Genomic DNA, 19,398 nt, shown 5'->3' with positions numbered 1-19,398 from the left:
GGGGGTGAAATACAAAGAGCAGGGAGTGAAAACAAGAGAGAAAATGACAAGACGAAGAAAGGGGGAGACAATGAGGGACAAAGAGATTGAAGGAGGGAAGCATATGTTAAAGGCTGCACTTGATTAATAATTATGAGTTTTGTCAGTGACCGAGTGGCCGTTCCATTACCCCTGCTGTCTACTGGAGGGGCAATTACATTGGATTTAACCCCCCCCATATGCACCCTCCCCGAATAAATCCTCCTTCTCTTCCACCAGTCCTTCATTTTGTCCAATCTTCAGCTCTTTCCTGACTCCCTTGTCTTTCGTAGCTTCAGCAGCGCCTCTGTTCCCATGGCAATAAAGGGAGCTGAATGTAAATAAGTGGCAAATACCAAGGGACAGAACCTTGGCTTGGAGGGAAACCCGGGACTTATCAAGCCCTGTCTGTCAGAGCACATCTTTTTTCTGACTGAGGTGAGAAAGAGGAACAAGGACAAAGGCGAGAGAAGGGTGGGAGGTGACTGGTCTGTCTCCAGTGGAGGCTGTGGCCCCAGGGGGTCAGTCTGCCCCCTTCTGTCAGCGCTCTCCCTCTTTGGATCCGTCCTCCACACCATCCATTTTAGACATGAGGCAATCAATACCTTAAACGAATAAATTTAAAATCATACAGACGCAAACTACACAGCCTCGATTCCATGTTATACATTCACAAGATGAGAGGGATGGCCTGCAGTGGTTTTTAGCAGGTGAAGATCTCCTCAAATTACGTCTCTTTTTCCCTGAGCCCCAAGGGCTCTCCTCCTCCTCCTCTGTGCATTAACAAAGACAATCTGCTTGAGTCATTTGGCCAGCATTAGGCATTGGTTTGCGTGGCAGAGGAGGAGCCGGTGCACCTGTCAGAGGTGTGGGGCCCATCTGTACAGTAACAAGCAGCTTAGTCCCATGCCTGCAGCAAGAGGTGGAGCAGGCACAGTCTGGCTTGGGTTACTGCACCACTGGGAGAAAGCCTGCGTGTTGTGGGTTAAAGAATGAGTAGGTCATGTTGGCTCATTAGAAGAAGGAAATGCAAGTATTAGTGTGTGCATGAGGGTGTGTGTAGAACAGTGTGCACAGGTGCATCCCATTTGTACGTTGCGGTTGTTTGTGCACATACTTTGTTAGTTTGTGGTTCGCATGCCAGAGGGATCATAATGATTCATTGTCTATAAAGGCGGAGAGTTGTGTAGTTACGAGGGGATGAGAGGTTTACGAGGGTTATAAGCACAGCTGCATCCTGCATGTAGACAAATGAGTCTTACGCAGCAAAGGTCTGAGGAATGAAGACTATTTGGCCTGAGTGTGAGGAAGACAGGAAAACTTACATTAGTTTATGGGTTTTCAGTAGTTGGCCTCAATGTCAAAATGATTAGTCAAGTAATCGACTCTCCAGTCGGCGGTAAATTAATTGAACATTTTGACATTCACCTTTAAATACATTCACTGATGACAGCTTCTCAAATGTGAGGAAGTTCTGTTTTTCTTGTCTTATTTTATTGTAGTTAGAATATCTTTTTGATTGTTGTTTGAACAAGAGATGCAATTTCATGACATCACCGTGGGAAACTGTAATGGACATTTTGAAGGTCCAGAAAGTAGGATTTAGTGGCGTCTAGTGGTGTGGTTGCAGATAGCGACCAAAGGAATACCCCTCGCCTCATCCTCCCCTGCAGTGGCCCCTAAAAACACAAAAAACTCTCTAGAGCCGGTGTTTGGTTTGTCCGTTCTGGGCTACTGTAGAGACATGGCAGCACAATCGTGGATCTAACAAGGGAAAAATGGATATACAATTACCTGGATCTTCTACGTTGTGGCTCTCATAGAGCTTGTGCATTAGAGATTTCTGCTACCCTATCTGGCTCACGTCTGGCTGAGCCCCCTGCTAACTTGAATGTGATAAAATTATTTAATCGTATAGATACAAAACACTCATTCTAAGGTAACAAGAACACAATGATTCTTAGTTTCAGGTCATTATACACTACTGAGAACATAATTATCAGTATTACATTTTATTTCTGCCCATAAGTGCCCTAAATCCTACATGCTAGACCAACCATTGTCGGACATTTTATGGACGAAACGATCCATTGATTAATTGGAAAAATAAACCAGATAAATCGGTAACGAATATTCCTGTTTAACACAGGACAAATATTTGCAGCCTTGAATGATTTGCAGATGATGCACCTCTAAATCTGACTGCAGGCAGCCATTCACATGTACGGTAAATATTCAAAATATAGGACAGTGATCCATTACAAATTCTGTGTCCACATTGTTTTAAGCACACACATACACAGACACAGACACACAGACACACACACACACACACACACACACACACACACTAAACCCATGTGTTAACCCATGTTTTCCCCTTTTTCAAGTATCCCAGTGTTTTCCCCGGGGAGTACGATCATGTATAACCCATTTCCCCTCATGATCCGGCCTGTAAAGATTAAATATGTAGCCGTATCATCAAACATTTAACGCTCACGCTGCTACAAATCACATTCCTAATCGTGTGTGGACTTTGGGAATGGGGGCTCACGTGGATCGCTTGATCCTAAGTTGATGTGAGTGTGCTGCTTGCATGCTAGAGTAATTCATAAAAAGTCGTGCAGACTTGCAGGCAGACGGGCTTGCCTGCTTAGCAGAGTGTTAATTGTTAAATCAGTGTTAGGGAAACAATGTTTTCTTACTCACTTAACGGTGTCGTGGGTATGTGTGCGTCTATCTGTGTCTATTTCTGTGCACGGCGTAGGCTGGGAAGCCTCCTCGGCACTGGGTAAAGTGGGCTAAGTTTACTGGGGCAGAAAATGCTGAAGCGTGACTCAATCCAGCGCCTTCATACAACCAGCCTCTAAAATATGCCTCTGTCGCATTCTGTCTGCTCAGTGCCTCTCAGACACACACTCACTCTGGTGTGGGAGGCTTGTATGTAGGACAAGACAGAAACGAAGGCTCCATCCAAGATAGAAAAGGTGTGTAAAGGTGTGTGTTTTATGAAGGCATTTGATCCTCCATCACTCAGACATTCTGCTTGTTTTCTACATGAGTATGGATGGGTCTGACTAAAGTCCAAGGTGACTTTCACTGCAGCAAGAATGACATAAGATAGAAGAATGCACCTGCCTCCGTCCTCACAGGCCTTCCATGCACACACACACACACACACACACACACACACACACACACACGCACACACACACACACACACACACACACACACGCACACACACACACACACACACACACACACACACAGACACACACCCCTGCACCCAGAGAGACACAACAGAGAGCCATTCACTGTAATTTGGTATGACAGATTTGGGGTGCGGAGTGACACAGCAAAATTCAGATTACTAACAGTGCTGCAGAGGAATGACTTAGCAGAATCCCTTTCATCTGCACTCATTGTCCTTCATCATTGGAGGCTGACAAAAACCAATAAACAAATGGAGAGGAAAAAACAGTAAAAAAAGACAGGACAAGCAACACCGAGGACAGAAACAGACCTACATTAAAATAAGATATGTTGAAGGAGATCTATTATGCTTTTATATTACACGTTTGTTTCTTTCCTTCATTGTTTTATGTGTTCTTGTGCTTTTAAAAGTCCGCACCCATAGAAGCTCCTCTCTCCCACAGAAAAAGTCAATAGTCTTGCCTTTGATTCTGTGACTTTGTGACGTCACACTATGTCAAAGAATCACACATTTGCATAATTAATGTCTCGCATCTGGTTTTAAAGATAAGAATTGATTTAGCACAGCTGCTCTGTTGTTGTAAGCGATGCTGGGTCAGGCATTTGTGAGCTGACCAATCAGAGGAGAGTGGGTATTTGGGAGGGCACGCCTTAAATCATGAAACTCTATTCGAGTGTTAACTCAAAATAAAATTATGAACCTGAAAATTAGCATAATATGTCTCCTTTAATGCTCATAATAACCATGTAGAACCTGCAGCAAAAGGAAAATAACTTACAGTATGGCATACAGTGAGTCAATAAAACCATTTTAGGTTATCTGTTCGGACACACTAGCAGGTGAGGTGCAGTGTGTTGCTTTCTTTGCAAGCTTGCCGACTTTAACACCTACCTACCCAGCGTTTCAGAGTGGCAGTAAACCCTTTAGACAGTTGGCTGCAAACAGGTGCTTAAGAGGCTTTATCAACATGTCTGGTATAGATACTATTTTTGAGTCTGTGACTGTGTGCGTACAAACCTCAAACCACTTGGACGCTTGCCCAGAGTTTGATTAGCACATATCCCTATTTTTGCACACCAGGTGGACATCGCGATCAATCACATGTACACAGACACACTCTCTGTGCTCTGTGCTCAAAATTTATAGACCAAAACCACCGTGCAGAGCTTTTTACAATGAATCAGAATCAGAGAGGCTTGTCAAGGCCGGTTTTGTGATGCACAGTCTGAGCTGCTGCCAAAACCAGCACTGTGGTGTTCTTCCTGCTTACTGGATTACTGGGACGGTCAACTTCCATGAGGAAAGCGGTGGTGGAGAGAGATGGAAAAACTCCTCCGACTTCTTCGTTCCGTTTCATGTCAAGGTATTTTCAGATGTAGTGAATTAGATGTTCTAGCTAACACTAGTTAGTGTAGTTAGCCTGCGGTTTGGTAATTTTGATGTAAATCATTTGGTATTCAGTATTTTATTCTCTAACATTTCATTATGTTTTTTATGTGTATCTATAAATCTATCTTATAGCTATTGTTTATTTATGTGTGCACGATAATGTTCATGAGGCAGTGTGAATAACGGGGGAATTCCACCATCATCTAGTAGCATGGCAGTTTAAACACGCTCTTTTGTGTAAATCACACAGTAGTATTTTTGTATATGTGCATTTCTAAGTACATGTGAGTGTACCTCGTACGTGGAGGACGGAACATAATGTGTTGTTAGCTTCTGTGTGAATAATGCAAGGAGGTGAGGTGAAATTCAGCTCTCTGTGAGATGTCTGTCGTAAACATTGCATCTAAGATTCATTTCACTACCTTTTGTCACACACGCACGTTGGATTATACACAGAAATCTTGGTTTTAAGTTAACCCTACCCGTGCCACAGAGTCACAGTTGGACATGCTGTCCTGTGCTGCCTCTCTGTTGGGGGCTAAGCTCCTCACTAATGACGAATGCTGCTCTAGATAGGCTACCTGCTGCTCTTGACACTCTTCGCTGCTTTCAGTCTCCACGTGCCACCTGCTTCACAAGTCTTAGTGGCCATATACTGTCCATCTTCACCGTGCTGGAGGGGTATTTATAATGCATGAGCGGCATGCAGATGAGAATTAGGAGGATATTTCTGAGTTATTAATGGTGGGGTGTTACATATTCACAGCAGGCAGCATTAGGAGCAACCTCAGGAAGACAGGGATGCCTCCTGAGGGCAACAAAGGACTGATATATCTGTGCACTCTGTCTTTAACACCCAGTGATGTGTATTATGGTGCATATGCGTGTGTGAGCACAGAATCTTGGCTGTGCATTAGACTCTGTCACACTCCAGTGCTCCTGACCAGAGTTGATGTGAGGACTGATGAGTGGCTGATGCTCACACCCCAGAGAGGTCAAAGGGTAAAGGTCATTGGTACTCAGGGTCTGTATGGCTTAGGAAGAGGGCAGGAGGAGGACAGGAGGGAGAGATAAGATTGAGAGGGATGTCTCTCAGACACAGTAGGGCTGAGAGAGAGAAATGAAGCAAGGGGGAAAGAGAGAAGAGAGAAGAAGTCGGTGGAGAGAGATTGAATGTGGTATACCCAATGTAGTATAGTGACCGACAAACTACCAAGACGGCATGGGTTGAGTGGTGGGTCACACACAGGACCTTCACCTAGGAGACTGGGGTTTGCGTCCCATGTCCCGATCTTTTCCTCAACCTGACCAAATAGTTTTTGTACCTTAACCTAACTTAACGGCTTTACCTGTCGCCCACAAGAACTAAAGGGTACCTGGTGCGTCTTTATGAGACACCAAGGTCATTAATAAAGACATCTGATTACTAACCAGTTGAATCTACAGTATACGCTGGTATTTCCAGTGACATGGTTTCCTGTGTGCATGTAAACGCTCCTTCCAGCTCATTACTGTGTTACATCCTGTTTGTTGGTACAGCCCAGCTAAACTCACTTTCCTCTTTACCCCTGACTGTCTGACTCAGTGTGTCTGTGCCTTTCTTTCTGTATGTCTGGTTAACTGAGAGAGAATGACGGGGGGTACATTCCATCAGCGAAAACAAAAATAACCCCTCTCCATGGAGGGACCCACCAACATCCTTCATCCCCCTGCTTCCCTTCTTTTCTTATACTTTCCTTCCTCCCTCCATGAGTCGCCCCTCTGCTATGCACCCATATCTCCCCTCCCAACCTCTCCTTCCCCATCAGCCCTCTACCCCACATGCCCTGTCCTCTGCAACCCCCACCCAACCCCTCCCCGTCACTATTACATAAGCTTCCAGTCATAGAGCCCGGCCATATCGCTGTTGTTTTCCCCCCTGTGTGTCTATTGGAGCCTCAACATCCAGGGCCAGCCCTTAATGAGGACCCTACAATGGCCCATTGATGAGAGGCCCAGTGTGAGAGAGGATGACCCCAGCCAAGAGCACCCAGAACTGGGCATCAGCTGCCCCCGGGCTCTCCCTCTACACAAAGACGTCCACTGTGGACAGAGACCTGAAAGGGCAGAGAGAGAAAGAGGAAGAGAGAGGGAGAAGGGAAAAAGAGGGAGGAGATATCCTGGTCAAATAACTCAGAGAATGAGATATAATGATATAAAAAAAAAATTAAACAGATGTATGACTTCATCACAGAGCAGTTGCTTCTCCGACCATTAGCTCCTCATCAAGCCTTATGCTTCCTCCTCCTCTTCCTCCTCCGTGCATCCTAAAAACAGCGAGACCCACCCTCTGCCCTCCCTCTGCCAGGGGTTGTCAGTGTCTTCATCTCACCCATGGATCATAACTTAGATCTGAAGAGGGGACCACAAGGCTCTAGTCTGTCACAAACCCTCATCAGAAGCCATAGGTTGCTCAAAGGAGTGACTGAAGCTCTTTGATGGGAGAACCAAACTCTTTTCGGAAGCATTTGGAGCTATATCAGAATCCAGACGGATTTAAGAGCCAAGTTTACAGCAGATAGACGTGTTTTGTTTTTCTTGTCGACTACAGCTGGTCGTTTGGGAAGCCGTCTTTGATTGAGAGTGAAAGGATAATGTGGACAATTAGGCTGGACTTTTAGAAGCTGTCATGGCATGATGGTTTGGAGAATTGGGATGTTATTTGACTGACATGACTTAACTATTCCCTACAAGTCATCTGTCACTATCCCATGATTTCACTTAATAACAGAGAGGAAGACAAGCCAGAGTTTGGGTTTTGTTTAAGAGTTGATTCTTTTTGGTGGCATTTGTTTTTGGATACGCTGAACGATGACTCTCGCAGCACGACTCGAGGACTTGGAGGTGACGCTGGAGCACATGCTTATGGATGTCTTTGTGAGTTTGCCCATTCCTACTATTGTGTTTTTAATCACAGTAATCATCTTACTTTCTATCATAAAGTGCATTTAACTGAAGTTATCTATCATCACTATTCCTCTCTCTTCTCTCAGTGTTTCACATGTGACCTCTCCAGTGTATAATTGCAATCGGAGACCAGAGGCCAACATATGTTCACGTCTCTTTCCAGATGCTCTCTCATTAATTGGCATAAAAAAAATACGCTGATTACACGTCAAACTCCCTTCACGGGGAGATTTAGGGAATAAACTGGCTGACCAGGAATCTAACCTGGACTGGCCTATACATGACTCAACACAGGGTTAACCCAGTGAGTAAAGACTTTAGTGAATGTTATCTCAGCATGTGAGGAGCTTTCATCCGACCTACTCCAAAGTATTAAATCTATGTTCTGTGCTTACTTATGCTTTCTGTGGTCCGCAGCCTTTACAGTTATTTGCAGATAGTCATAAATCTTTTGATTAGGGGGGAATGAAATCTCCAAGTGAAGGATGTGTGGATTGAGAATGAGGAAATGAGGGATGAAAGAGGAATGAGAACGAGAAGGAAAGTCTGATGGATGCGATTGTCAGGTTTCTATTGCCCGAGATGCTCGGGTAGAGGTAGATTACTCAGGCCCCTGTGGTTTACAAAGTATTCGGGCTGTGGGAATGAAAAACTGGTATACATTGCATCCCTAACACACAGATATTCAGGCGTGCACTCACACACATTTAGATACAATGACATGCATTCTACCTCTGCAGACGCACACACACATTGTAAACACCACATCAGAATCCCTGGTCGCTTTGATCTGCCGGCTGCTGTAATGAGTTTGGTCGTTAAGCTCCTGTTTTCTTTTAACATTGTTTACAGGCACAAGCATCTGTTCTAGGGAACACTAATCTGTCCTTCCCTGAGATATACTGTGCTTCCAATGAACACTATCAGCACTCGTTCCACTCCTGCAGGGCATCGATGTCACTGATGTATGCTGATATTTGATGCCCAAATCCATCAACCCATTTTCGAGATTTGGTCATTTTCATATATCCAATAGATGATTGACGACCAAAGCAATAAAGATTAGTGTTTATGGCCCGAACCGGATTTGGATTATTCATGCACTGCATGTGGGATGGAAAGAAAAAAAACAGGAGTCAGGAAAATGCTTCCTTCCTCTACATTTCCTCTCAGCATCCTAATTAGACTGTTTATTTATTTATTTTTTCTAATTGCTGGAAGAGGCTGGAAAACAGAGGGTTATCTGGCCACTTTGCATACTCAAATGAGAAATATTTAAATTGGCTGCACCCTTTTCAGGCCAGTTGCTTACTGAGTGCACATATGGCAATGCATGTGCACATGGAAACACAAACACACACACACACACAAAAATGCTAATACATGCAGACATAAGCTAAGAAGAAGCCTTTTTCAGCGAACCATCAAATAAAGGCAGGATGCATTAAATACGGCTTTTCAGCAGTGGATGTGTGTCATGGATCAGGCTTCTTATACTACTGAAAACTAGCAGTAATATAATATATATATTTAACTTCAGTGTGTGAGTTGAGCGACTGTAACTGGATGTCAGTGTTAGACAATTCTGTATGTGTGAATTAACCCAGCAGTGAGCGGAGACAGGGGTCGTTAGAGGAGTATTAAGGGTCATTAGAATAATGACAGTGCTTCTCCATCCTCCAGTAGAGAAGCACATCCAGAGCCCGACCAGCGCTGCTCATTGGCTCGAAGCACAGTTATATCCGAGGGTGCACGGCTATTTTCATTAGCACAGCAGCGCATATGAATGATTCAGGAAAGCCAAGAGGATCCGAGGGAACAAACTCCCCTCACAGCCTCTTTTACTACAAGAAAAGGAGGTCACTACTTTGTTGCCTTGAAGCCGGAGTTGAGGCAGAGTCATTTGTAGACTTGTAGATTTTTCAGGTCAACACTTTTATTACTTCTGCATACAAGACCGCTAACGTAGATTTAAAGCACATGACTGCACGCAAAATGGTTACAAAGTCATGCCTAGCAGCTTAGAATTCAGAAATCCAATAAGAAAACCCATGAGCATGTTAAAATCAGCTCATTTTTTCAGTAAACATTGCACTGCTGTTGTTACAGAAGCAAGTAGAAGTTTAAAATAGCAGACACCCACGGCAGATAATGAAAATGTCTTGAGAAGAGAAAGTACTGTATGTATAATTTTAGATGAAAAATCAACTCAAGCACCAGAATAAAAGTTGCCCAAACTACGGATATGTTGTTGAAGCTTTACATTTCTCTGTGTTTCTTTAGGGTACATTTTACAGTTGAATGTTGTGGCAACACTGTGCTCATTGTCTGATTAGGTTTAGGCACAAAAAACACTTTGTTGGGGTCACGAAAAGATCACCACAAACATGGCTGTAAATTGTCCCAACGTCTCATCAAAAATATCCTGTTTTGGTGCCGCTAACACAGATGGAAAATGTCCCAACATCTGGTTAAAAATATCCAGTGGTTTCATGCTTACAAATGTTGAAACACTGTCTCAAAAGTGGTCTCTGACTTGGTCACCGTCTGTCACGACATTACATTCAACTCATTTATGTAATGTGACCATGACATGACATATATTGTAGAGAGGATAGCGTATGACACGTACAGATTTGAATGTATCTGTGGTTTGCAGAATTATAAAATGCCGGCATGTTACTCTGGCGACTGGGCTGGGTAAAATAGCAATCATCTGTGTTGCTATAGAGCCTGATCTCCATGACATTTGTGCCACAGAGGCCTCATTCACATAACGAACATGGCAATTGCAGACTGGACCCTTTGACATGAACAAAATAGTGGCATGATCTGTATCTGGTGATTGGATTTTTTTTTTTCCCCCTTACGGCTGTAAAATGTCTGTTCATGGCGTCATATCAGCTCCTGCCAAAGCTGCTGTGTATTGTGCTGCTGGTCCGCTGAGCTGTGAGGGGAGGACAGAGGGAGAGAGAGCGAGAGAGAGAGAGATGGCAGCTCCTCTTTGAGAGGCCGCCGCCTCACAGTCGCTCACAAAGGCTGACAGTCACGTCAGGAAATGAAGCGTTGTGATTAAAAATGCATTCAATCCTTGTGTAGTTTAATTGAATCTCCTCCTCATGCACCCCCGCAAACTGCTCCATCCCCACCCCCCGAGTCCTCTCCCCCAACATCCTCATCCTTTCTATGATGCAGGCCTGGAGGCAGAACATCCCATCTCTCACTCTTCTTCCCCGTTTTTCTCCTCCATCCCCCTCATCTCCTCTGACAGAGGAAGACCTCAGCTACATGGGATTGTTTCCATCACAGCTGCTCTTTTCAGCACTGTCTCCTCTTTTTCCAGCTGCTATAAAGCACTAGTTCATATCTGTGTGAGAGCTGGTCTGCCACAAACAGCCCTGCGGTCTCTGAGAGCATTCATGTTGCAAGGCGCACAAACACTGTGACGTACTGATACCAAGAGCTTGTATTCCCCCCCCCCACAATTGTATCACAGCATTGTACAGTTTGTGTGTCTGTGTTCATGCGCATAGTCGATTCTCCAGTGTACTATTCTCTTTTGACTGTGCTTCTATAGCTGTGTTGTTTTGATGAAGCCATTGACCGGGTGTATTGTGTGTGACCATTCCATTACATAATGGGTGTGTCCTCTGCACAGTGACGAAGTTGTTCAATTATAGCAAGCTGACCTCCTCCTCTTTCCTCTCTAGCTCTGAGTTCTCTCTGCACTCCTCTCCCCATCTACATGTTTCTCTATCTTTTTCCTTGCTTCTCTTCCCACCAAACAGTTGTTATCCCGTTTACATTAATCCGGCAGTGGTATTGATCGGTATGAGGTTGGAGTCGCAGTGTCAAGACCTCTCAGGACCAATGTATTACTTTGGAGAAATTCTTTGCAACCTTACCCTGCTTGTTCTGTTTTTAAAATGGCTTTTTGTCCATGCCTGTAGTTTGTAGCAAAACGGAATCGAGAGGGGGAGAGAGGCGAGGCAGGGGAAGATCATTTGGACAGCATCTTTCAACAACAAGGAAATTCAAATTGTTTTACATGAGAATCTGACTGAAGTCGCTTTAGTTATGCAGTAGCGATTTAACCATTCCACAGGGCACAAGAGTTGTCTGATTTTTCAAGGCTATGCCTGGTTTGTTCAGCATTCTCCCTTATTGTCAACAAATCCAATAAAACGAAACCAAAGAAAACAAAAATTGCATTAGCCATGCTTTTTGACTTCCCTTCCCTCTGTGCAGCATTCAGCCCTGAGCCCATTCATTCCTACTGAAGATGTAAATCTTTAAAACTGGGTCAAAAATATATAGTTTCAATTTATTAAGTTACTTAATTAAACGTAGAGGAGGCTGCACATTTTTCTTTATATTCAAGGAGGAGCAAATAGTGTATTTGTTGGGGACACAATAAATAATATTGGGTGTGCTAGTGTGTATCTACACCTCCAGGATGGTGTATATTCTGATACCTGAATTTGGATTATGTATTACAACTATTCATGTTGTTGTTGGTATTCTGTGTAAGGTTACATGAGGCTGTAGTAATCCACATAGCACTCTCACTGTAAGAGCAAAAAATGTACAAGAATGCAAGAAATTGAAAGACTCCAAAGCAATTTAGTTGAAGGGAGGTTAAGCACTCTTAACAGATGTAGGAGCGCAAGCTGCTATGGCAACTCCTTTAATGTTGTGAAAAACTTGAACAAATCAAGTGCACGGCAATGCCCTATCAACCTCTAGTAAGTAGATGTTGATACATGAGCTCAAAAGTGATGAGAGTGCAACAGGAAATAGACAATCAATCAATCAGATGTTGGTATCTGGATTGGAACATTCATTGGTGATGTCAGTCGGGTATCTGATGAGGAAATTACATCACTATCTGCACCAAATACGGATATTGGATTGGATCGGTCCCAACTCTAGTCACTCAAAATAAACTACAGTGCCCGTGATGTGCCCATGATGTCCATTGTAATGAAGGAACATTTCACCCAATGCAATGGTGAGGCTCACTTGTTTTGGTCTAAGGCACAGAGGAATAGGCTCTACAGGAGAGTTTTTGTTAGCAGGATAAAGTTATTGTGACTCCTGATCTATTCATTTGCTGACAAAAAGAAAAGTATAGAATTAAAGAAAACTAATTATGTGTTATTTCTGGGGAAACTTCTGTTCTCCCAATAATATGAATGGAATTTGAATAATACAGTCAGATTTAGCAATCAGATGTGTCCCATTTTCTTGCTTCATTAGTCTTCTGCGGAATACCCCAAAAAACAGAGAAAAGACAATTATCATAAATCTGATCCGATTTTTATGTGCACACCCGTAAACTAATCAGCTATTATCATTCAGCGTTCAATTTCTATCACATGCACGGTCCAGATTCGGATGTCAACTGGCCCAGCACATGCAGAGACTTTCCAGTAGGCTTGGGTGAATAATTCAGAAGCCTCATGTGCTATTCACTGGAGCAATTTCACATCTCAGGCACCATTCAAGTCTGCCGCTGCCCTCATAATAGACCACTGATTGGCCCATTGGAATGATATATTCTAATTCCATTAAGGCATAGACGACTGTATAATGGACTGAACTCATAGATACAGTTTTTTTCCCAATGCGATGCTTATAAACACATTCAAAGATTGAGGTGATTTTTCAGTCTGTCTACATTCCTTTGGTGCCACTGGCTGAAATTTTAATCATATCGAAAGACACACAAGCAGATATACAGTGCACACACCCACACACACACACACAGTCACCTCACAGCGGGTTGAGCAGATGTGCTGAGCGACACGATTTGACCAGGACAACCTGTTCCCACGTGTCCCACTAAATCTCTGCGAAATACAAATATGTCCCAGTTTTCACAGTGAGTCACATAAACGTCCCTGTTTCCTGACAGATCTCGCAGGCTGTTTGTTACCTTTCAGAGCATGTAAAAAAGTGTTTCCCAGGCCTTCTGACGCAGACACTGCTGAGGGGATGATAATTGAAGTGGATGCTCCCCTGTGGAGAAGTCATTATGATTGGTTCTGGCCTGGTGATGGGTGGGAGGCCCTGCTTTCTGCTCATCTCGCTCTCATGAGATAGAGAAAGACAACACTAGAATACACTTAGACGCAGACACAGGAGCACACAGTGAGAACTGAATAACACTATCATTGTTTGGCCATTTAGCTGTTTATCTGTGCTCTCTGTGTTATGGTGCTGTAACTCAGCCCTTTGTAATTTGTGGAGTCTTGAAACATAAACATTCAACCCTCGCCGCCTGGGATGGGGAGGGAGTCCAGCTAGAGGGCATTTCCATAAACACACCCACCCACACACAAACACACACACACACACACAGTGAGGAGCAGGACCATAGGGATGAGTCAGACAGCCGTGGGCAGAGACTGGCTGGGTTATCGGGGTAAATTAATGCGTAACATTGCCAGGATTCTAACATTGCTTCTTATTATTACGACTACGAACAAAGACGAAGCAGACGCACAAAACACACAGTAGAAATAAAACCCAGACAACCCAGATGCTTTGTTGGCACCTTCTTCATTAGCATATCTCTTTAGCAGGTAGTGATCTTCTCCCTTATTCTTGTCTTTCTCTTCTTAGTCTCTCGTGCAGATGAATGGGTTTTTTTTTGTAAATTAAAAGCTAAGTTCACTTTGAGGACAGCTGCTGTGAAGTGATCCAATACAGTGTAACATGTCAGAATCTCACAGCTTTCTTCGTGTTCCTTGTATTTGTATTCCTTACAGTGTATGCAGGTTTGTACTTCACATATTTTTATTACCAAGTGCAAATCCCATTTGCCTTTATTTTTGCAAGGTTGTTGACTGAAATGGGTCATTGTGCATCTAGCCCGAGGTATCAAGAAATACTGCTCTGTTTTTTTCCCCCCTCCTGTCAAGACGAGGGCTTATTACCTCACTGGATTTGCGGCGATGGAATTTAAAAAAGAACCCTAAAGGAAAAAGCAAAGAGCTGCAGAGACGAACACAAACCGTACTTAAACTGTTCAATTAGGAGAGTTTATTGTCATCTCCCTGTCAAGGTGTCAGACAAAGATCCCTATGAAAGCAGCAAGGTTTTGTCTCCTGGATCGGCAGTGGCAGTTAATCTCTGTCATCGCCATCTGAATTAACGTCAGATATCACACAGACGAAAGAAAAAATTAAACTTGTATCTTTTGGTTTCTTTTTTCCTCCAGTATGTCATCTTGCAAGACCTGAATGCCTGCCCACTAAGTTTATAAATAGCCCTCTGATAGTTCTCATGTAGGCCACAGTCACTCACACACTGATGTGGGCCAGGGTATTGAATAAATAATGCTTTCTGGGGGATTACCACTGCAGATGATTTTCTCCTGTACGCTTGTCGCGCGGCTTTAGCTCTATGTGTGTGTTTTTTATGTGTGGCATATACAGTATCATGTCACCAAAGCCAGCAGGGGTCCTCACTTTAAGAAATGATATGGGGGATGGAAAAAGGCTTGTTTGGTTGCTCATTTTGACTGGTGGCTTTAATCTGATTTCATACCATCTGACCTTCATAACTGTGATAACTGAGCTCAATCTTGCTGGTTATAATCCAGTGTTGCTGGTTTACAACGGCTACCTAACCCATACAAGTCGCTTGCCGTTACATGTGTGAATCTGGCGTACATGCGCGCGTGCATACGTGCATGCGGAACATCTGTGTATGTCTGCATGCATGTGTTGATCCACTTAAGTTAATCAGCTGATAGTTCAGTATTGATGTGCAGAGGCGAAAAGAGCTCAGTGGTGAGTGATGATGAGAATATGACAGTAAGTCACTAGGTGCAGCTGTAACTCATGAGTCCAATAGCTTTAATGGACATGTAAAGACCACCGTGGTGGTTACATAGGACTGACTCAGCTCTCTGTTGGCTTCAGCCAACGTGATAAAGATCTTTGCAAGGGCTCGCAGCTAAAGGTCCACCACTGTCACAGCTTTGTGGGAGAAATTCAGGCCAATTTCCACACTTTTCTGCATGCAACGATAAACCGAGTGAAAGGATGGTCAATATCTTCATGCATGAGGATTGGGCGTGCTTGACTGGAAGGATGCATGTTGGGTGTGTGTGTTTGTATGTGTGTGTGCGTGTTCCCCCTTTGTGTCCTAGTCGAGACAGTGCAGGGAGAGAAAGCTGGATGTGGGATTTCAAAGATAATCTCCCTACCAGATGGCAAAACATCCCATATTCCTTTTGAGGTTCCCCACGTGATCCTCTGTAAGGGCTCTATATGCGTGTGTGTGTGTGTGTGTGTGTGTGGTGGGTGTATCTATACTCACACAGACATTATTATTGGATCACGTGACAACAGTGCGTATGCTAATAACAGCCGTAACGTCACATTAATCCAGTGACCTGGTTAAGCCCCCCAACTGAAGGAAGTGAGTGTGGGAGGCAGGGAGGGGGAGCTGCCAGTGCTGGAGAAGAGAGAGGAGAGACAAAGCGCGCTCCCTCTCCCTCTCACACACACTCTCACACACTCATTCACCTCGTGAGCGGCAGAGTGGAGCGTAGCAGAGAGAGGCAGAATGGGAAGTGTTTTAACACAAGAGGAAAAAGAGGCAGAGAGAGGCACATAGGACACACACATTGACATCACACACTTCTTTCTTCGTTTACACACCCACGCGCAAGCTCGCGTGAACCCCGGCTGCCAGGCTGGACGGGATAGCAAGGACACCCACCTCACACACTCGCACTAATGCTCACACGCCCACGGAGACACACACTCTGGAGCGTACAACCATGGTGGTCCAGGGAGCTGTGACGCCCGGGAGAACCCGCCGGCTGATGCTCAAGCTGCCGGTGGGGACTCTACGGAGGAACAGCGGAGAGAGGGTAAGAAGTCCTCACTTTCTCCCTTCTTCTGACACTTTGCCTCTCCCTCCTTCTTCCTCTCTCTCTCTGTGACCGTGTCTTCCCGTGCTGTTGTGTGTGTAAGTGGGATTTAAAAAGGTTCTTGGCTAATCCAGGGGATGGTATTAGATTTGAGTTGGTGGAAGGCGAGTCAAGAGCAAAGCTTTTAATCTCTCTAGTGGACAATACTTGTCTGTGTTTCTCGTCTTGTCAGTCTGAGTCTGTCAATCTTTCCAGCCTGTCTATGTCACTGCTAATGTATTCCACTGCGGTCCTCTGATTTCAAGGTTACAGGAAAGTCTCACTGTGGGAGAGCTGTCTTTGAGTGCAGCTTGTTTGCCTGTCGCTTCATCACGTCATCGCAATTGAACTGACTTGAGACATGAGTTAGTTTCCTTTTATCAAGCAAAGCCGCACGTAGCCTTGCTTTCAGCTTGATTTCAAGTACCAGATCCTGTCCCACACAGTGGAAATCAGATTGTCTGCCACCAAGGCATCAAAAGCTTCAGTGTTTGTGTGTTTGTGTATATCTGGTGGGTGTGGGCTGAAGGCTGAAGATAATAGTTTCCAGCTCAGCTTAGATGTGGAATGTGCGCTCCAAAGTCAACCTTTATGACAGTTCTATAAGGACAGGCTGTAACCTGCCAGGTGATTCACCTCTTATGCTCTCCAGCAAAGTTGTTTACACCATGGGAAAAAGAAACTAGAACACAAGTTTGCAGCTTGAGAGTGTGTTTGTGTCTCCCCCCCCTTTTGCATTCATTTTGTGATGCATGTCAGCGCTCTTCCATGTAATACACTGGAATTAAGTGAGTCAGATTTAAAGGGAGTGTTTGTGTGCAGGTGATGAGCGTGCCGAGCTTACAAGTCATCTAAACTGCTTTCCCAAAATCATGAGGTACTTATAGGATCACATTGAATATAATTCCGACTCTGTTTTGAAATATCTCGGTCTTCCCGCTTGATGTATCTTGACTTCAGATTCATTAACACGCCTCTTTGAGTGGATGTGACTTCTACATGCCATAAGCTCTTCTGAGAATCGCTGGTCTCTTTGTAGTTCTCTCTTTGATTGAACGCGTACACAGAGGATACAGTAATACACACAAGCACACACATACTGTACCCATGCCATCGTAAATTACACAGTGTGGCTTCTGTAGATTGGATGAGAACTGCTTTCACTTTAATAAGCGCAGACATACATATTCCCTACATAAAACACAAGCTGGTTGCTTCGTCAGAGATTCCTTTAAAAGTCAAGTTGCACTCAAGTGAGCCACGTGAGAGATAAGTTTAAGCATCGTCTGATGCTCTTAGGTCGTGCCACCAAAGACTTCAGGTCGTGTATCATTTTTTCAGCCGTGGCGGGCAAACTGATTAGCTGTGCTCTAACTGAATCTGGCTGTCATAATACTGCTTGATTGGAGGAAACTGAATATTCACCGTCCTTTTGAGAGAAGTAATTGCCACTGCTTGATTGGCACACACAGTCACTCAAATCACCTTAATTAATGGAGGAAAGCAGATTTTCTCACACAGGAGCGTAGGGAGGTCTCTCTCTCTCGTTCCTGATTGCTTTCCCATTCTCTGCCCCCCATTCTTCTTGCAGCCAGCTGTGTGCAGACAGACAGACTGTAGGGGGATTACTTGTTGTGATTTGCATACACTCACGCGTATTACCGTGCTGGAAAAATGACTCGATAGATGGATGTGCATCAGGTAGCAAATGTGTCAGATCAAAATAGTTAACTTTCCAACCAAATGGGCAGAGAAAATAATTTAAATCTTCCTACTGTCAAACTGATTCCTGTCCTCGGTGATGACAGGTGAACAATCTCTCTGATCTACTACCGGTGTCTAGCCCTGAGGCTTTATAAAGGTTGTCTGTTGCGTTACAAATTAATCTTCCCATGTATTGAGCCACTGAAAATACTTTCACTCCTAGACACAGCTGCAGCTTTGTCCTGCTCTGACTTGTCATGTTAGATAACTCATTGCATTATCATCCAATCTCCACCCTTATGCAACCACGTGAACCGCACAGAGGAGGAACGACATACAGAAAGAATACTGGCAAAATGCTGCTGACTAAGCAGCGTGGAATGCCGACGTGGTAATGTTTATTGCTGCGAGCTTTGATCTAGTTAAAAGCAATTTTTTGCGCACTTGGAAGGCAAGTTTTTCATATCCTTCAGCAGCACTTTGCCATTAAACCCAAACTCGGAGCATTCATTGACTTGTCTGAAAGATGTTTTTACCTTCCAGATTGCAGAGTAAGAAAAGACAGACCACGTTCTCATCTGTGCCCTGTCACTTATCTAATGCAGATGAATCACCTCATGTCCGTGTCGTTGGTTTCTGATGGATGTGGGTTTTACATCGCAGTTAATTGAGTAATATCTACAGGGAGAACACAGCCATCCTTGTTCACGGTCAACAGCTATGAGACATCTGAACAGAACATGCCTCGTTAACTGCGGAACAATAGAAGAAGAGACGCACTTGATTACTCCCCCTGTTCCCTATGAATCACTTTCTTTTCTGTACCTCATTTTCTCCTTCTACTGCTCCTTTTTGCGCCTTAAAATCCTGTTTTCATATCTAGACTTGTCAGGCTCCTCATTCTCCCTGTATCTGGCTTTTGCACACCTTTCATTACAACATGACAACAGCTTTGAGAGGGTAAAAACTGGCAACACATGAAAAAGTGTATCAACATGGAAAAAAGGGAATATAAGGACTTACATAGATAGTCCTAGCAGTAATAATATGATGATAAATTGCTCAGTAGGTGTTGACAGTTTAAAACAGCTTCTTTTAGGGAATGCGAGCTGTCTGAAATTAGGATTATCCACCCTTTGTTATCCTGCTATCATGTTAAGCTGCTCAGCTCTCTTCTGTGAAATTAAGAACAAAAAC

At 44.0% G+C, this 19,398-nt stretch overlaps 1 protein-coding gene across 7 annotated transcripts in view; it reads left to right on the top strand.

Annotated features, from left to right (window-relative positions):
• frmd4a (FERM domain containing 4A) overlaps nucleotides 1–19,398 on the top strand; it is a 106,622-nt gene that overhangs the window by 31,105 nt on the left and 56,119 nt on the right. The window contains exon 1 of one of the 7 annotated variants that reach the window (XM_084363655.1): nucleotides 6,887–7,538. The exons of 4 other annotated variants lie outside the window; for them this stretch is intronic. In XM_084363655.1, the coding sequence (XP_084219781.1) occupies nucleotides 7,473–7,538 (66 nt within the window). In that variant the 5' untranslated portion in view covers nucleotides 6,887–7,472. Of the gene's footprint in view, nucleotides 1–6,886; nucleotides 7,539–16,094; nucleotides 16,459–19,398 lie in introns of those variants that run through there. 2 more of the 7 variants (XM_084363668.1, XM_084363654.1) reach the window with 2 other exon arrangements.

Source organism: Pagrus pagrus (assembly GCF_965226575.1).
Source record: "Pagrus pagrus genome assembly, chromosome: 10".
Classification (NCBI taxonomy): Eukaryota; Metazoa; Chordata; class Actinopteri; order Spariformes; family Sparidae; genus Pagrus; species Pagrus pagrus.
This window is presented reverse-complemented; position numbering and strand designations above follow the sequence as displayed.